The 19,238-nt window shown below is 35.1% G+C and overlaps 1 protein-coding gene across 3 annotated transcripts in view; it reads right to left on the bottom strand.

Moving 5' to 3' along the window:
* Positions 1-19,238, bottom strand: part of LOC139114749 (BTB/POZ domain-containing protein 8-like) — a 45,368-nt gene that overhangs the window by 9,430 nt on the left and 16,700 nt on the right. For 2 of the 3 annotated variants that reach the window (XM_070676636.1, XM_070676634.1), the window contains exons 3-7: positions 9,093-9,278; positions 7,749-8,252; positions 2,094-2,183; positions 1,322-1,402; positions 35-76 (exon numbers count right to left, since the gene is read on the bottom strand). In XM_070676636.1, the coding sequence (XP_070532737.1) occupies positions 35-76; positions 1,322-1,402; positions 2,094-2,183; positions 7,749-8,252; positions 9,093-9,278 (903 nt within the window). The remainder of the gene's footprint in view (positions 1-34; positions 77-1,321; positions 1,403-2,093; positions 2,184-7,748; positions 8,253-9,092; positions 9,279-19,238) is intronic. The other variant, XM_070676635.1, reaches the window with a different exon arrangement.

Below are 19,238 nucleotides of genomic sequence, written 5' to 3'. Positions count from 1 at the left end.
ATTTCACCAACCTAGCTTTACAAAATTTACAAACCTGAAAACTGGCAGAGACCAGCTATCAATAACATTGGGAATCCTGGAAAGCATGAATGGATTGGGGAAACTTCTTTGTAATTACAATTCACTTCACAACACATATCAACATGGTTATTTTGACCATACTTTGATTTCTGAGTAACCCTCTAGAAACTCATGACTGAGAGATTTTTCAGCGGGATTACAAATGTATCATGATTTTCAATTTATATAGGTGGCAAACTGTCAATTGTTGATGGAATTTTATCAAATACTTAGAGCTCAATTTTCCTGAAGCTTGGCAGCTTTAATTTAGAATTCACAGATTACATGAAAGATTGTGAAAGCAGTGTTACTGCTAAGCAAAATGAAACTAACTTCCAAATGACTCACTGATTTTCAGAAACAGTTACAAGCCTGTGAGAGATAATGCATCTTGGTCATCAGACTAGGATAATGGTAAACAGTTCAAATTTCACAGCTTTAGAAACATCTTTCTGAATATACATGCATGGAAAAATCATTGATCTACAGTGAAAGCAAGCCTAGAGTCATGGTTTCATTCACAAAATTTCACCATCAAGTCAATATGTTATTAAAGAGACAAAGTACGGTCAGAATAACACATGAAAATAATACATCAAAATTAACAGAAAAACTTCACAAACTTCATAGTTTTCCAAAGTGACATTGACATTCTTTGCTTGAACTTGTAACATATCACAACATTTATATGTGTCACCAACATTTGCCAACTCTGTGGCAAGTTTCAGATGATTGTTGTGATTGCAGAATTTGTTTGAAGTTCAATCCTTGTGATAAATAATCTACAGCTCTTAACCGCAGTTCTTGCAATGACAATTTTGGTCAAGATTTATAATGAATGCATATCACTATATTGAATGCAAATATACTGTCAGTTATAGTCAAACATGACACCGTCACAAACCCTGTAGATAAATTCAATTGTTTTCACAGAACACAGGATATGTAACACACTGTATTAACACTGATGATTCTGTTTGTGAATAGTTAACAAATAACAACAGAGGAATTTTTCATATCAACCCGCATCCTGTTACCTGCCATGTGATATCAACCTACCGTACAATAGATTGTTCAAAGAATATCAAAGCACAATAAGTCACACTGATTGGTTAAGTCTGGGTTGTACCGATTACACAGAACACTAGTCTTTGAAAATTATCATACTATCTTACATACAACGTAGCATCCAGTATTCTCCTGATAAAAGCTTGTCAAATATCTGCTGTAAATCACAAACTGATTATTCACTGACACTTACCCGACACTTGTTTCATGTGGTTCTTCCATAACACCACCATAGATGTAGTAGAGGGCTCCCAATGCTGTGGTACAACTCACACTGTTAGGAACATCAAACAACAATCAGACGATGCACCGTGTATCAAAAAATAGATTGTTGTACTGTTTGTAAATTCACACTTCTTTCCAGTACAGTAAGCTGAATGTGAAGATATCTTTTGCAATGTTACTATACTTGTTCTGTATGGACAAACAGCTGACGAAATATCATAAGCCCTGTTTGTTCCAATATTACTTACATTGAATGAAACATCTTGACCTTTATAATGTATGCACAATCACTATACAGATGCAGTGTTTTATCATTTTATCTTGCTCACATGAAACAACAGATTTTGAATCTGCTCGATCCTGGAATTCCCACAATTATGACAATGGAATCTAAAAATCTCAATACATCCATCCTTAAATAATCATCAAATTTAATATTTGACATTCAGACCTGTCATACATGTATCTTTGTACTTTCAGAAAGCATAGTACTTGTACATTGAAAAATCAACATTTTGATGCAAGAAGTATACAACATTTTATAAAACAGAATACATTCTGTAATACAGTGTAGAATAAGTTGGTGGATTCTTGCCAACAAAAATGCATGCACCTTAGGTAATAAGCCCACCTAAGCAGTAACACCTTAGGTAATGATGAGCCTACCAAACTGGCAGTGCCTTAGGTAATGATGAAATCACAAAGACTGCTGTATCACTAAACATTTCCATTATACTTACTCAAATAGACAAATTTCTTCAGCTGAACTTTCTGCCCAGCCACCACAAAGCATGGCTGTGAAATAATTTGATCTGCAGCATAGCATAAACCTGCAAACGACAAGTTGAAGCACAACATGAGAATTTTTTACAAAATAAATTATGCTCTTGAAAGATAAAATGCTATCAGTAGAGACAATTACTGATACAAGGGTAGCAAAACAATGTGTCTGCGTCATGATTTTAATTTAATTATTTCACTTGTATTGCCGTACGAATTCAGACACATTGATCTGTAATTTGTTCATCATTCAGACAGAACAAGGAGGGAAAATTGGTAGTTCACAACAACTAAAGCCTTGAAATACTGCACTCTTGAATTCCTTTATCCCAACTGCCCTTTGTAGTGGTCATGTTTTCTAAACAATGCAGTTTTATCAAATAAGGGTGGTAAAGGGATTGAAACTGGAACCTCTTGAGGCCAAATCACCATTGTGTACAGATTGAAGTGATGCTGATTTTCAGAAACAAGGGAACAAACACCCAAGACGTACGTTGAACCAGTGAATTCAAAAACTAGACCATAAAGAGATGGTAGACTGCCTGGTTAATACTGATACAACATGATGTCTGCTTAACATCAATATTTCTAGAACTGCATGGAGGATGAAATGACTAAGTTATGTTTCTACCATTTACCCGTTTGAATAGTTTCCAGTATTTTCATAGTACATGTATAACAAGAATTTACCAAATCTGACAGTACACAGTAAGTGAGACTACCCACAATTCCCCTTGATTTGTGTGCTCAGACATTATTTGCTAAAGGCTTCTTCAATTTTATCAGTTTCTGAACAATTTGAAGCTTAGAATTTAATTTAAGGATTATTGGTTAAAACTATGTTCCAAAATTATTGATTTTGTTTAAAATGCAGGAGTAAATTGAATAAGAATTTGATGTTTGAAGGTGCTAAAAATTGTACACTTGTCAAGGTAAAGTTATCAGCAACTAAGATGGTCTCATCATACCACCTGTCAGACATGCAAATTTCCTTTGTTACAAACATTCAAAAAATCAATAACCTTTCTTTTGCCAACACAGATGCAACTTATAGTCTGGTTCCCTGACCCATTTCCCCGGTAGAGGGCGTGGGGAAATATAGGGTCAGGTACCGGCTAATGTAAACATGGACGCTATTGGGTTAAAATAAAACAAGCTGTGATTGGATGAAAGTAACACTTGTACCTTTTTCTCATCTTTCTCGGGTTTCGCACTTTCAGGCTCACTTGACACCAACTTCTTGTTTGTACCACAAAGCCGTGGAGGTAGAAAGAAAGACTTTCTACCTCCATGATTTAGCAACTGTGATTTAGCACACCTCTTAATACTTTTAGAACATCAACATGATGCCTGGCATATTTCACGAAATTCGGACACCATTCTATCCATCGAAATCAATCGTCGTTCACAGTTCCAACAAAGTTTGCTTTCAATTAGCTGTGATATCGCAGCAGTACTTGTGGCGTGCATCGAACGTGCTCGGGTCATTGGGGTCACGCCACAGTCGGCGATGACCTCAATGACCCTAGCGCGTTCGATACACGCAACAAGTACTGCTGCGATATCACAGCCAGCCTTCAATCATCTCTATTTCCCCGTACTTCTGGATTAATCCTTTCAGTTTATGTTTCCCGTCTCGTGTGCCAATGTTTTTGGTTCGGATACCAGTGTTTGAACATAATTCTGATCCAGTCGAATTTTGACCGGCGTTTTCATGGCAGCAGCCATATTTGTTGTAGCATGTTCTGTCAGGTGACTAACATCCGCCATCTTGAACAAAATTCTGTTCAAGATGGCTACCCGGTACCTGACCCTATATTTCCCCACGCCCTCTACCGGGGAAATGGGTCAGGGAACCAGACTAATGCAACTTACTCCCTTAGTTTCCCTGAAAATATTGCATATGGCTGTCAAAAATCTATGATGACAAAATTACAAAATTGCTATCTCTTCTGCGGAAAAGGGGTTATCATCGTCTCATTATTCACAGTGAGAAATTAGAGAATTATGATTATCAAAACTATGGTCCCAGAATTTTGAAATATGGACCGCGCTTCTCTGTTTACAGAAGAAATTTGCTTCAGTTCAGTGAGTGATCTCCGTGTGTACGGATCATGGAGAATTGTGGGTAGCCTCACTTACTGTGCAGTATAGCTTGGCATAGAATATGTAAGATGTCAAAAAGTTGCTTGATGTGTAAGTTCACATACCATTTCTGTGACAGCACTGTTTTATACAGAAGTATTAAACATATCAATGTGGATGAGTACGTTTGTCTCAATGAAATATTTTCATTTATTGATGATTACAGAGATTTAATGATCAAATATTGTTTATCTTCAGTAAGCTACTCCACAACAAAATCCCTCATGCAAATAAGCATACATTTTGAACATACCTAGTGCTTTACATGCAGGTATACAAATGTACTTGTGTATGTTTGCATGACAATAGCAACAAGCTTGTGTTATTTGTCATCAATCTATACACTGTGACAGATGTATTTACATTGGATTAGGAGTACTTCAATTTACATTCATCATATTTTTAAGCAGAGAATAAATTTATTATATCTCAAGTAAACCACCTGCTACACCGCTATGAATTTCCCATATTTGCAAACCATATTTCCAAATGCCTGTATATTGATGAACAGTGAATAGAGTTGTTTGTGGCTATATGGCCTACCATTTAGATGTGATTTGCACAATTGACACTTTGCAGATTGCTGGAAATTTCTCAATTTGGTATTACATTTGAATTAATAACTATTATGGTTTTTATGTCAAACAAAACAATGGAATGTCCTTATACAAGTTCTGGAAAAATATCACCATGAATACACAGAGCTTTCTCATGACTTTTTCTTTATGTGTTTTCACCACGTGACAATGATGGTCTTCGTAAACTCACAATGCACTAGCCAGCATTTCGTCAACAGCCTCAATGCTGTCCATCCTTTTTCAACCTTCCTCTAAGTGAAATATCCTTTCAAAATGCAAGGATGATGCATCATTGTTTATTTATGTTTTTTTTTCAAACCATGTCGCATGACAAAAACAGTGAATTTTAACATTTCTCCTTTGATTGTTACTGTTCAATTTACTTTTTCCTTGAAATTTTCAAATTTTCATAATTAATTTCAACATGAGACAAAGACAGTATAGCTTTATTCTGTTGATGTTGACCTTATCAGTAAACACCATAAAATGTTGATATTACAAGAAAAATACTATCCTGAACATGGTGAAAAATACTGAAAAACACAAAGACAGTTTTTGGAAACAGGTGTTGCAAGGAAACCACTAAAATGTGAAATGGTTCATTTGACAATTATTGTATAAGGGTCTTTGATGTTTGGGATACCAAACCAGTAATCACTGAAGTCACCAAGGAGAAAGACAGGAAGTGTTAAATTGAAGCAGAGAGTTGGGTTTCTCCCAAAGCATCAATTTCAAATCTGAAGAATTGACGTTAAATTATAGTACGAACATTTGACATGCAATCTGACAGTTGGTTAAAAACTAAAGGTACATGTATGCAATACTGTCTCAAACAATATTCAGTTATTACATCCTGGGAAGTTGAAGATTTTAAATTGTAGAATTAAGGGTGTAAAAACCCTTTGTTGTGTTAATAAGTGAATGATGAATCACCTTTGTTTAATGAGAGACACATTTTAAACCCTATCAACACCATGGCTTGACCCAAATCCATTGTTATCAATGGTCAGTATGGACTTGTTTACTCCAAATCAGGGGTGCACAGGTTAAAGGATCATTCATTCTCTCAGCCTGGAAATGATACTCATAATACAAGCAGTAGTTTGGGATACTGTCATTTGGAGAGGAGATATCACTTGAATTTATCTGCCATTGTACAATAAATACAGTACATGCTTGGAGATTCATGTACGGATAAAACTATGACCTTATTACAGCTTCCTTCAATGTCAAATACATCTAATCAGCAAATATTGGTAATTGCATTTAATTTGCAAAATTAAACCACACAGTTATTGAGACACATTTGAGAACTTGCAACACAATTTTCATAGTTTGCACATTGTTTTCCATATAGAAATTGAAAAGAAATCATATTTAATTGCAAACCCCTGAAAATCTGCAACCAACAAGAAAATGAATGTTTTATTCTATAGAAAGGACAAATGTGTTTCAATTTATCATTCTTTGACTATGCTAATTAGACAGGTAATGAATTGCACATAATGAATGAACTGATCATGAAAATGACATGTGCATGTTACCAAGGGTAAAAGGTAAATTATAACAGATACCAATGTATTCAAAATGACCAGAGTTTCTTCCAATATTGCTGATGTTGTAATCACTTAAACTGTTCTAAAAGCTTGCTATACAGTTTGGAAACAATCTATCAAAGACTTCTGTAGCATTGTATTTCCATGGTAACAACAGGTATACAGCCTTTTCTTAGAATTACTTGTGAAATTTACAATTCCTTAGAGTAGATAGTGTTGGTATGCCTCTAATGAGAACACTTATCCTGATTTCTAGCCTCCTGACACATCATGCTGGCTGTCAAGATAATTAATTTAAAGTCACAGAACTAAATGATTATATATGTGCATTGGAGTGTATGTATTCCAATGCTTAATTTCATCATCTGACAAAACCAATAAGTCGCATGTACAACATAATATGGCTGACAACACTTAAACACATTTTATCTTGATCAATGGAAAGCATTGTGGTCAAGGTTGAATGACAGTCCACATGTATCAGTGACCCATTTCACCTCTGTTGAACATGAAGTTTGTAAGATCAACTGGTACATGTAGGAGTATTAAGACATCCTATGGTTTTCACAAACAATTCAAATGACCCCATTGTTATGACATACTTCCCTTACACTGATAGACAAACAAAGGTGTTTTCTGTTTGTCTTTCAACGTTTGGGTTTAGAAAATAAAAGTCTTTTTTCTTTCTTGCTCTAAGGCACTCTGGAATGTGTGTGGACATTGTTGTGCAAGTTAGCTGATGTTATTCACAGCAAGGCTGTTCAAATATGTGTGTTTTGATGAACAGCACCACCATTATTTCTATATCTCAGAGTCGATGTCTCAGACATTTCAGTGGAAACAGACTCATGCCTTATCTGTAGGTTCTGATGTTTTGCCATTTTATGCAGATAGACTGACAACACTGCTCTCAAACAAAAATGATCAACAACTTATAAATGCAGCTGACATTCAAAATCTGAGAATATTTATTGTTTAAGTTACTATTCACATTTTATTTATCAGACAACTTGACCTTGTTCAAGTACTGGCATCCAAGGGTGTAGGCTTGAAGACAGCATACAGTGATCCATGTAGGTACATTTACAAGCAGTAATGAGATACATGATAATCTGATTATCTTCCTATATCAGTTGAATGGTTTGAATCATTTATATATCCATATCAAGCCCTATCACAGAGAAACCAGCTGTGATTCTAGATTGGTGGTGTGGGGACTGTGCTTGTTTAATAGGGGGATACAATGTCTGCCAGTATTTAGTGTAATACACAACTGTATAAAGGAAGTCCTTTACTTACAGTCACCTTCCACATTACCAGTGTCAAGTATCCTTACCTGTGTGCTCTAATCTTCTTATCTTCCACCCTCAGTGTAATGTCAGTGCTCTCTTGATTAATAAACATTTCAAGTAAGTCCTTGGCAAGATAACATGTTGGTTCTGGCACGTTAGCTTTGAGGAATGTATCTTGTATAACATTCTCCTCATCAAAGTCCCTGCTCTTTCCATTCATTTGTATACTTTTTGATTCCGGCATCTCTAATTCCATGGATTTCATGACCTCATCTCTGCAATCTTCAAATTTAAAGTGATCAATGTCAGCATTCATATCCATTGCCAAGGCAGCACCACAAGCACCTTGCTCTTCAATATCATCCTCTTCTTCCACAGGAACCATAGCGACATCATCATCTGACGTTATCATCATGTGTTTATGGTTCTTTCCACTGATATCCATTTCTTCCAGACTAGTTTCCAGAGATTTCTGTTTTTCCTGTCTCTCAATCCATTCCCTTATCACCTCTCGCCATGGGCTGATTTCATTTAGACTGTAAATGTCCCTGTAATATCAAATTCAGTGTGATGTCAGAGATCTTGGCTGCAAATTTCATCACAGTACATGCTCAATGCCTCGATAAAATTTCACAGTACATATGGTACAAGTCATGTCAAGAGGATACACTTCACACTTTGCAAATTTAATTCAGTCAAACGTGATTCAAATGCTAGATCAAGTCGTAGGTAAAAACTTTCTAAATGAAGTTTCTTTTAGCTTGCTATGTAAGGGTAGTCTTGCTACACGAGTTAGTCATTGATTTACAAACTTAGATGAATTTCACTGCAAGTCTGTTTACATTATGAAATGTAACCTCTTTGGAGCACACAGATTACTTTTCCTTCACCATTGAACTCTTCCACTTAAAAAAGGCCTGTATGCTGTAGTCATGTAGCTGGACCAATCTCAGAGCCAGTTTAGCATCAATGACAACATTTGTGTTGTGTAGGAAACTTTTGTATACTGGTAGATTATCTAATTTTGTCCTGATATCAACAACACCATGCTAGCAGGTGTCAGCATGACATTTACATGTCAGAGTTTAACCGTACACAAGTAAACTTAACAATACACGCATTGAGTTGCAAAAACTGCTCAATCTTCATACAAATCTGGGATAAATAATGACACCGACAACTCTCTTGGAAATTTGAGATTTGTGCGTGTCATGTGATTTGGATATTCTGAGGTACATGACAAGGGAGCAAGGCCTTGATGGTCTGTGTTTGTATCTGTTTTGATGCAATCTAGAAATAATCAAGAGCAAACGGACAGAAGCAATGTTTCTATAAGGAGGTAAATGCAGTCATAATTGGAAGATAAATAGGCAATATTCTCAACTCACCGGAGAAAAGCTTTGAGATCATCTGCCACGACATGATGTATCATAATCTTCTTAGCTGTACTATTTTTGCCAATGAAATAATTGAAGAACTCAGGTACTCTCGTTTGTAACATGATTTTATGTGAAAGTAAATGTTCTCCCCCGGCAACCAATATGATATCAGCATTCTCAGTGTCTTCAAGGAGCCTGTGACAGAAAGTTAGATGATTAGTTAGTGAGGCTCATCTGCATAATGGCAAAGGTCAACCTGTTCTGCAGGGGTATTTTGATGATATACTTGATGTTTGGTGGATTTGCAGGTGACATCAAATTGTGAGGTTGATGACAAAGTTTATTGGCACTGTTTGTTCATTTTGCAATTATTTATTCATTTATTCATTTATTGCTCAGATCAATGGGCATAAACCAGATTTGGAATAAATATGTAAGAAAATCTCACCATGAGAAAGATAAACATTAATCATTCTGAGAATGGCAATCAGTAATGTAACACTGTACCAGTACAAGGGAAACGAAATAGCAACAAGCTGACATGCATATGTATAAAAATTGTCAAAATTAACAAACCTGGAGCATACTTTAAAAAGACGTTGTTTTACAAGATCTGTCTGAATATGTGTAGGCAATGAGTAGATTCAGCTGTAAAAGTATTTGATGGTTTCTTGAAGTTTTCTGATTGCAAAACTTTGTCTTTCAAAGTTTTGTTATCAGAATGTAATTTGGATGAATGATTGTTCCAACATAAATGATTTTACACTTTGCATTCTGTGTCTAATCTGAATCACTTTTTTCAACCACAAACCCTGAAGCAAAACCTGCTTGTAACAAGAGACAGACTACATAAATGCGTGACCTTTCTAACATTTACTTATCCCCTGCCAGTTATCATAGATTATCATATCAAGTAATTTCATTGTGATATAAATATTCATACGGCAATGATTGTTTTGTACCTAATTTCATGGGTCAGCTAACACAGCACAGACATGTAATATGATTAATTGTCAATACACAGGAGAACACCCTGAAGTTAATAGTTTTATTATGACAAATATTCTTGCCAGTCAAAAAGCACATGATTAAACACCAGCTTCATATTTTATCATTACTGTTTGGTAAAATCTTTGTCAAACAAGTGATGAGAGACAATTTTAATTGAGCTAGTGTATAGCAAATTGTTCTGCTAAATGTTCTGTTACTACAGAAACATATGAGCCATTCTTCTAGTATTGATACTTGCGTTGGAGAATGCCATATTACAACATGACAGAAACATTTCAATATAAATGAAGAAATGCTAAAGGTTGAACAAACAATGACAAATATCATAGGTTGGCATCAATGTGTGCAGAGAAATGAAAATTTATTACAGTGCAATGAAATGTTTACTACATCACAATGAAATGTTCACGGTGAAATTTGCAACCTCCACATTCTCTTCCATCATTGCCATCTGATTATTAGAACAACAATGACAACCAAATTTTATTGTCCACTAACACAATTTAAACAATATCAATACTATGAAATAGAATTGATAGAATACGGCATTGGAATAATTATTTCTATTGATTACCCCCATGAACAAAACACATTTTATCCTTCAAGCAAAGATTTGATATCCAAACTAAATACAAAGGACAGATATTAAAAAAATACCGTCAAGGACAGTGTGCTCACATTCGGTTTGAATTGGTCCATTCGAGAAATATTTAAACCTAAACCAGGAAAAACAAGAATGTCAAAAGCAAATAAGGTCTCCAACTTAGGTACTGGAGGTCATCTTTAGAAACATGCATATCAACTTCTATAGCAATGATAGGGAGCGTTCAGTTATTATGGTTATTATAAATGTCAACAACAAAAAATAGACAGAGAAGGCTTGATAAAAAGAAAAGGTGGGAGTGTAAAAAAATGTACAACGGATCTGGTAAAAAAGTAATGCTACCGTACCTCATCAATCTTCTAGACCCTACCCCCTCCTGAATATCAAATGTTCCATCCCTTGGTATTACATAACGCCAGATGACAGGAAATATATTTACAACCTTGGGGAGTTTTTAATTAATGCCATGAGTGTTATCATTCTAATGTAAACAGCACTTAAGTTAGTTACAGATAGTGAAATGCCTTCCACTGTGGGTGGTGATTACAACATCTGGAATTATCCTGGATCCAAATTTCTCATCAGTTCTTGTATGTCTTACATAGAAAAGTTGCACAAATTGGTCCGCAATGAAAAAATTCACCTCAGCTTTGTTTTCTGGATCAAAATTTCCTACAAATTGATACTAAATATGACAAAAATATGTTCACAGCCTTCAAAACTGTCTCACAACATATCCCGGGTTGGTGTAGGTCATTTCAGGTCACAAACTTAGAAAATTACCTGAAATATACAAATTTGGGGGTTTCCCAACACTTTGAGCAAAACATTTGTCTAATAACATCCCTGGGGACTTAATACCAAATTACAAAGCTATCAAACAAGTAATTTTGAGAACAAGTTTTCTTGACCAAAAATGACAAAATTGTCTTAAAAATACAAATTTGTATATTTCAGGACAATTTCCACATATCTAACTATTGTCATCTCTGTACGTCTGTGTACCAAATATAAACGCTGTCAGTCCAGGGGTTTTAAAAAGAAAACACTGTTTAAGATTTTTTGACCAAAAATGACAAAATTGCACCAAAATAGTAATTTTCCCAATTTTGTCATAATTTCAACAAATTAGGAGAGTAACACCCTCGCAAAGATCCAACTCAAATTTGAGAGCCATTGGACTGGCGGTTTCAGAGAAGAAGAATTTTTACTGAAAATGAGAAAAATCACCAAAAAATTCAGCAAAAATACAAAATTAAGGATATCTCCACAATATTCATAAAACTGTATAAGGTTCACCTAAGGTACTTGCACAAAAATTTTCAAAGCAATCAAAACAGCAGTTCTTGAGTTATAAATTCTTGACCATTTTCACATTTTGTAAACTCATTTGCATAATTTTGGCAATGCAGACTTCATTTGAACAAAATCCCATCTATACCCCAGGATGCATCCACACGCCAAATACCAAGCTGAAACGTGCGGCGGTTTGCGTGTTTTTGATGTTGACGGACATACTGTACATACATACATACATACATACATACATACATACATACATACATACACACATACATACATACATACACACATACATACAGACGCCATCGACTTCAGCTTATATGATAAACTCACATTGGTATAACCAAATGTGAGCTAAAAATCACCTCAGTTTTGTTTTCTGGATCAAATTTTCCTACAAATTGGTACCAAATATGACAAAATTATGTTCACAGCCTTCAAAATTGTCTCACAACATATCCTGGGTTGGTGTAGGTCATTTAAGGTCACAAACTGAGAAAAGTACCTAAAGTATACAAATTTTGGGGTTTCCCAACACTTTGAGCAGAAAATTTATCTAATAACATCTTTCGGGACTTTATACCAAATTACAAAGCTATCAAACAAGGGACTTTATACCAAATTACAAAGCTATCAAACAAGTAATGTTGAGATAAAGTTTTCTTGACCAAAAATGACAATATTGTCTTAAAAATACAATTTTTTATATTTCAGGACAATTTCCACATATCTAACTATTGTCATCTCTGTACGTCTGTGTACCAGATATAAAAGCTGTCTGTCCAGTGGTTTTAAAAAGGAAATACTGTCTAAGATTTTTTGACCAAAAATGACAAAACTGCACCAAAATAGTAATTTTCCCAATTTTGTCATAATTTCAACAAATTAGAAGAGTAACACCCTTGCAAAGAGACAACCCAAATTTGAGAGCGATTGGGCTGGCGGTTTCAGAGAAGAAGAATTTTTACTGAAAATGAGAAAAATCACAAAAAATTCAGCAAAAATACAAAATTAAGGATATCTGCACAATATTCATAAAACTGTATAAGGTTCACCTAAGGTACTTGCACACAAATTTTCAAAGCAATCAAAAAGCGGTTCTTGAGTTATTAATTCTTAACCATTTTCACATTTTGTAAGCTCATTTGCATAATTTTGGCAATGCAGACTTCATTTGAACAAAATCCCATCTATAGCCCAGGATGCATCCACACACCAAATACCAAGCTGAAACGTGCAGCGGTTTGCGTGTTTTTGATGTTGACGGACATACTGTACGTACATACATACATACATACATACATACATACATACATACACACATACATACAGACGCCATCGACTTCAGCCTATACGATAAACTCACATTGGTAAAACCAAATGTGAGCTAAAAATACCGTCAATGACGCTGTACCTTCTCTAATGTGTGGCCAGGTCAGGTAATTGGTTGTTGGCATGGAGTTGTTGGTAAATACAGTAGTTGATGATGTAGGGGCATGAGGTGGGATATGGACCCAAAGAACCCAAAAGATGATTACCGTACTCGTCCGAGTATAAGCCCCTGCTCGTGTATAAGCCCCCCTACTGATTTTAGAGGATTTTAGAAAATGCATTACATCCGTGTATAAGCCCCTACCCTAGTGTAAATCAAATACAGAAAGGTTAGGAGAGTATATTTGGTCATTTAACGTGGTAAAATTAATTTTAGATAATAAAGAAACTATTAAAAGATGTTAAAACAATGGGAAACTGGAGTTCCCTTGACAATATCGTAAGGAAAATGACACGTTTTTCCAGTACTATCTTGATTCTTTGACCCTACTCACCCCCGTCGCCTAAATAGAATAGTCTCACTCACGTCCGCCATTGTTAATTTTCATTCACGGCCACGATGTTTTCAAGCTTGAAACATGCAGTTTCTTTTGTTTGAAGCAATTATCCTTTCATTTGTGAAGACTTTTCCTGGTGACTATTACAATTTTCACTGCTATGTTGTTGTTTTCACAAGATGTAGACAGTTTGATATTGGAATATTGAGTTGCCTTTCGATGTGGGAAATGCATGCCTGTTCACATTTATACTACTGTTGATCAGCAGCATACATGACGTCTTTGTTTCAAGTTTGGGGTTTTTTTCGACGCTGAAATTTCACCAAAATGTCACTTCTGTATTCAGAGATTGTACAATCAATTTCTTTGGATGTGTAAGTCGATTTTGAAAGCGATAGAAAGATCGAGTGGTGTTGAAAAAAATCGTGCATAAAATTAGCATAAATTAAGCGTCCATGCCAGATAACATGGGGTTGCTCGAGTATAAGCCCCTCCCCTAGTTTTACCGCTGTTTAGTGTTGCCGAACCGGGGGCTTATACTCGGACGAGTACGGTAAATACATCAATCAAAAAAATTCTAAGCTACAGTATAAACTGCCTAAAGATAGTTCAATGTGGAAAAAAGTTAAACAATTCAGAAATCAGAATAACAGTCCAAATAGTATGACGCACTTCCTTACTGACCTGAGTGCATGTGAAATACACAACCTGGCATCTGTAAATTAAATGTATACCAAGTGATCATTTCAGTCACTTTTAACTGTTTTTAATGGATTTTCCAAAGAGTCCTGTGGAAATGATGAAAAACGCCTATCTGGTCTTGTGTTTGTATAACCTCATGGCTGATAATTGTCATAGTATTGAAAAAAATTGAAAGTGAAGAAATTACTGTTTTTAATAGGCATATTTTCCTTGAAATACATGACCGTGTAAAGAATATATGCTAAAAGTGTTTAAGAGTAAATTTCTTTTCAAAAAATAATTTAATCTGTGACCAAAGGATTTTTATTCTTTGAGTTTACAAATTCAAACATTGCAATTTGTTCAATCATCTTGTGCAGTGCAAAATTTATAAAATGACTGAAAAACAAAAAAAATTGGCAGAATTACAGTCTTTGTGATGTAAAATTATGGGTTGACATCACGATAACTGTTAATCTGTTTGAAGTACTAATATACTATAATTTAAAACAGAAAAGTTCATGCAGAAACGGTAAAATATATTGTCAGCAATGTAGTGTTCATTTTGACTTTACATCAAAATATGCCTTTGCTGGATACCAAATATATAGGGCGAAATATCAGCCATGTTCAGCAAAATCCACACAACAGCATTGATCCTTTTCTAATTTGATTTGATTTGCTTATGTTATCCTTGTATGACAGTCAGTACAATATGGAACTTGAACACAACACAGTGAATAAGTATGCTGTAAATGAAATGGTGTGGCTGCATCCACATGCAGCAATAGGAGTGCCTTTGTCTCTCACCCCTCATTTCCAACCTGTCCCATCCCTGAAACATAGGGCCAAAGTCCCTGAAGCTACTATAGACATGGATACAAAATTAAGTATTTCCTGACTGTATGAAATTATCTCACTAAGGTCATCCTAGGGACATGTAAACCAAATATTAAAGCTGTCTGACCAGCGGTTTTGAAAAAACAAGCAACTCAACAGTTGACAGAGCTCTGCTGTGTTTTGTAGAGAATAACCTTTTGTGACACATGTATTGAAAGAAGGTGGATATCTTTGATTAACATTGTAAGTGAGTTCTGTTGAATAAGTTGAGACTGTACATACTCAGAGAAAGCACACTGAAGAGACAAATGTTTGAAACTTAAGAAGTTCAAGGTCATCAAAAGCATTATAAGGAATCATGTAACTTTCATTGCACTGTTTACACAGATTGCATAATTGCTATAAATAGCACATGAGGAATCTTACAGCCCTGCTTTACCATAAAAACCCTATCACTTTGACCACTCTTTTAATTGACCACTCTATTTTTTTCCTCAAAAAGTAATTTTATTTTATCCTTACCAAGTCAACCATAAATGGAAATTAGAACTTTCTCTATCTCTATCTCTATCTCTATTGACTATTTTGAGCAATTTCTTTTAGATAACATACAGGGCACAATAAATGACGGTTCAGAATATGTCAAAGTTGGGATTTAGGAAAGTTGCCTTTACATGTTTTAATCCTCCAAGATGGTAAGCATTTCACTATGAACTGTCAAAAAAAGTTGAACTTTCTGATAATTCTACACTAAAATTATTTTGGCTTTGATGATTTCCTAATTAATTCAATTATTTAAAATCATATTAATTATTTTTTTCTGGGTGAATTGATAGGGTTTACACAGTACAAGAATAACATACAATGTAAGTCAAATTTTGACCAAAAATGACAAAAAAATTCCTTAAAAATACACATTTGCATATTTCATCACAATTTGAACAAATCTAAGTTGGGTTACCCCTAGGGACCTGTATACCAAATAACAAAGCTGTCTGACCAGCGGTTATGAAGAAGAAGATTTTTTACCAAAAACACCTTTTTTGGCATTAATTTGCCTATTTTCAACAATATCAAAAAATTAAAAAAAAAGTTTCTCAAAATCATATTTTTCATCTACACAACAAATATCAAATCAGTAAGTACTGCGGTTCTCAAGATATTTGAGTGGACGGACGCCTCACAAACGGACATACATACATACATACATACATACATACATACATACATACATACAGACTGATGACGGACGCCGGACGGATACCCATCCCAATAGCTTCTATAGACTATAGTCTATAGTAGCTAAAAATAGTTTGGTCTTATATTTATAATGTTAATAATTTCTGTATTTGTTAAAATGTGCGCATCTCAAAAACTTTTGATCATAAACATTTTCATTGTTTTTTATAGCTGACCAGTCAGTTAACCTGTTTATTTTGAATATTTGCGCATTTTTCCTCAGTATTTGACATTTTCTGAATACCTTCTTATTCAGTTTGTCATTTTCTAAAAGTTTAAATGCTCCATTGTGTGGTCAAGCTTTCCACAAGCATCAAATGTGGTACTTCATATAGGAGGGTCTGCCTCTAGAGGGCGGGCATCATGAACAGTGTTTGTTGGTTAATTCCTCCACGTAAACTTCTGATTGTACTGTAAACATTGAACATGGCCGACGTCCGATTTTCCTGTCTAAAACTTTCACTCATTTTCGTTCATATGACTCTGAAACTCCAGGAAACGATTGGGAAGAAAGGGTTATCTTGAAATATTGAGGTACTCGCCGATATTTTGCAAATTAAATGAGAAAAAATGCAAGGAAAATGCCGACAGGCTTACACAATGACAGTTTTCAGACTCGGAGGCATATGATCATCTCTGCAGATTATGCAACAGGCCCAGATCACGTGAGGCCATGAGGGGATATCTACGCAACTCAGTACCAAACACTAGCGCTCACAGAGTGAGCAAACACAAAGTGAGTACCCCTAACGTCAGCTCAGTAGTCTGTAATAGATTGTAGTCAACTAAGAAACCTTGGAGAAAGGCTTAACACTGTGGCTATGCCGCTAAGTCCCTTTTGATTTTTGTCATAGCTCAAAATCGTTCTCCCACACCTCAACCTGAGCCATGAACACCCCCACCAGTTTATGATATGACCCATCACAATGGCATGACGTCAACGGATCTTGACAGACGGAAGTCTTGACAGACGGAAGTTCTTGACAGCAGCATATTGGTTTTCAACTCTAATACCTTCTCTGTCTATAAATAGACACGAGAAGGTAATTATACTTAATATGAGACGGTATGGGCATGCATATGTGGACAAGGTAAAACATCTAAATAATTTCAAATCTCAGAAAAAATCATAAGTGGGCTTATATTTCATATAGTAGATGCTGCCTTCGAAGTTCCAGTATGTACATGTCATTTGGGTTTTTTTTGCAATGTAAAATTGATTTCTTAGTCAAGGACTCTCTTAACCACTGAACACATATCACCTGTCATTTCACTGCTTCATTGTTCACCGTAGGTCATTTCCCTATGATCTTCAAAACAAAGTTTCAAAGATGTCACCATGAAATATTCAGATCAATGCATCATCAATTGATGAGATAAATCAACTACTCTTTATGAGAACCCAAACCACTCTACAATGCACAAAAGATTAATTCATGATTTCTCAAATACCATCTATTGTAAACACATTTATTGACTGTTTGTGTTCGGTCTCACTGTCAGTTCAAATCAATCTGAGGACAAGCAAAGAACTTTTATTCAGATCAGAAGAAAACACACATCAGGCATGAATTACCGTACTTTGTGAAGATGGCAAGGATGTATGAAGACATTTCACAGAGTATGAGAACTGATACTCAGTGCCGCGCAACATGATATAATATAATAAATTTATACTAGCACATGTATCTGAGTCTGTATTTGTACTAAATACATATAACACACAGTACACCTTACTGTATTTGTACAATACAAATTGTACAGTACCATTCCATTTTACATGTTAGCAAAGATTGTCAACCTTAGAGACGTTATATACATTGCAAGCATCATGGTCAGCTTCAGCTCATCAGCTTTTACAGCAAGCAACTGCTATTCCACATGATATTAAACTCAAGTTTATAAACCATTCCATATGAAAATCGACCATCGTACAACTTCAATCACTATGGGTATGCAGAGGGTTATAGCAGAAACAATGCAAGTAAATTGCCAACAGGGAAAGATGAAAACTTGATCTGTTAGCTTCATATTACTGAGTTTTTTAGCATTCAATGTTTTTTATGTTGTTTCCTTTTGTTTTAATGGTATTTTGCTTTGTAGACTTTGTTATTCTCATGGAGGCTGTAACTGGGCAAAAGCCCGTTGCTCCTGCTCCCAATAACATAAAATAAATAATATCACATCAAAGCAGACAAGTGCTGTAAGTTGTGTAGACATTCTATGCAGTTGAAAACTTGCTTTTTCTTTCTGATTTATTCATATTGGTTAAATACAATGTCAACAAGGAGGAGTGCCGGTAATCAATACCTTAGAGTGTGATTCTCTGGGTATCAATTGTCGGAATTGTTGGTTCCTTCCTGGCATTGTAAATGATGACCTACTTCTAGGGAAACATTAGACAGTTTTGTAGGTACATGTATCTTTGGTTTGCATTTATTTTTTACATCTCAAAATGTTGTGTATGTAGGCTCTATTACAGTTTTGTTATGTGACCCATAAATACGGCAAAGTTTCTGCATTGAACCACTATTACACCAACAATCACTTCAGTCAATACTCTATTTTTTCAGTTGCTGTCCTCTGAACTTTTACTTTGTTAAAAACCAACAGTAGAGTCATTACTAATATTACTATTATTAATGGTAT

This window comes from Ptychodera flava, chromosome 16, assembly GCF_041260155.1.
Source record: "Ptychodera flava strain L36383 chromosome 16, AS_Pfla_20210202, whole genome shotgun sequence".
Classification (NCBI taxonomy): Eukaryota; Metazoa; Hemichordata; class Enteropneusta; family Ptychoderidae; genus Ptychodera; species Ptychodera flava.
Note: the sequence above shows the minus strand (reverse complement) of the source record. Positions and strands in the feature narration are given on the sequence as shown.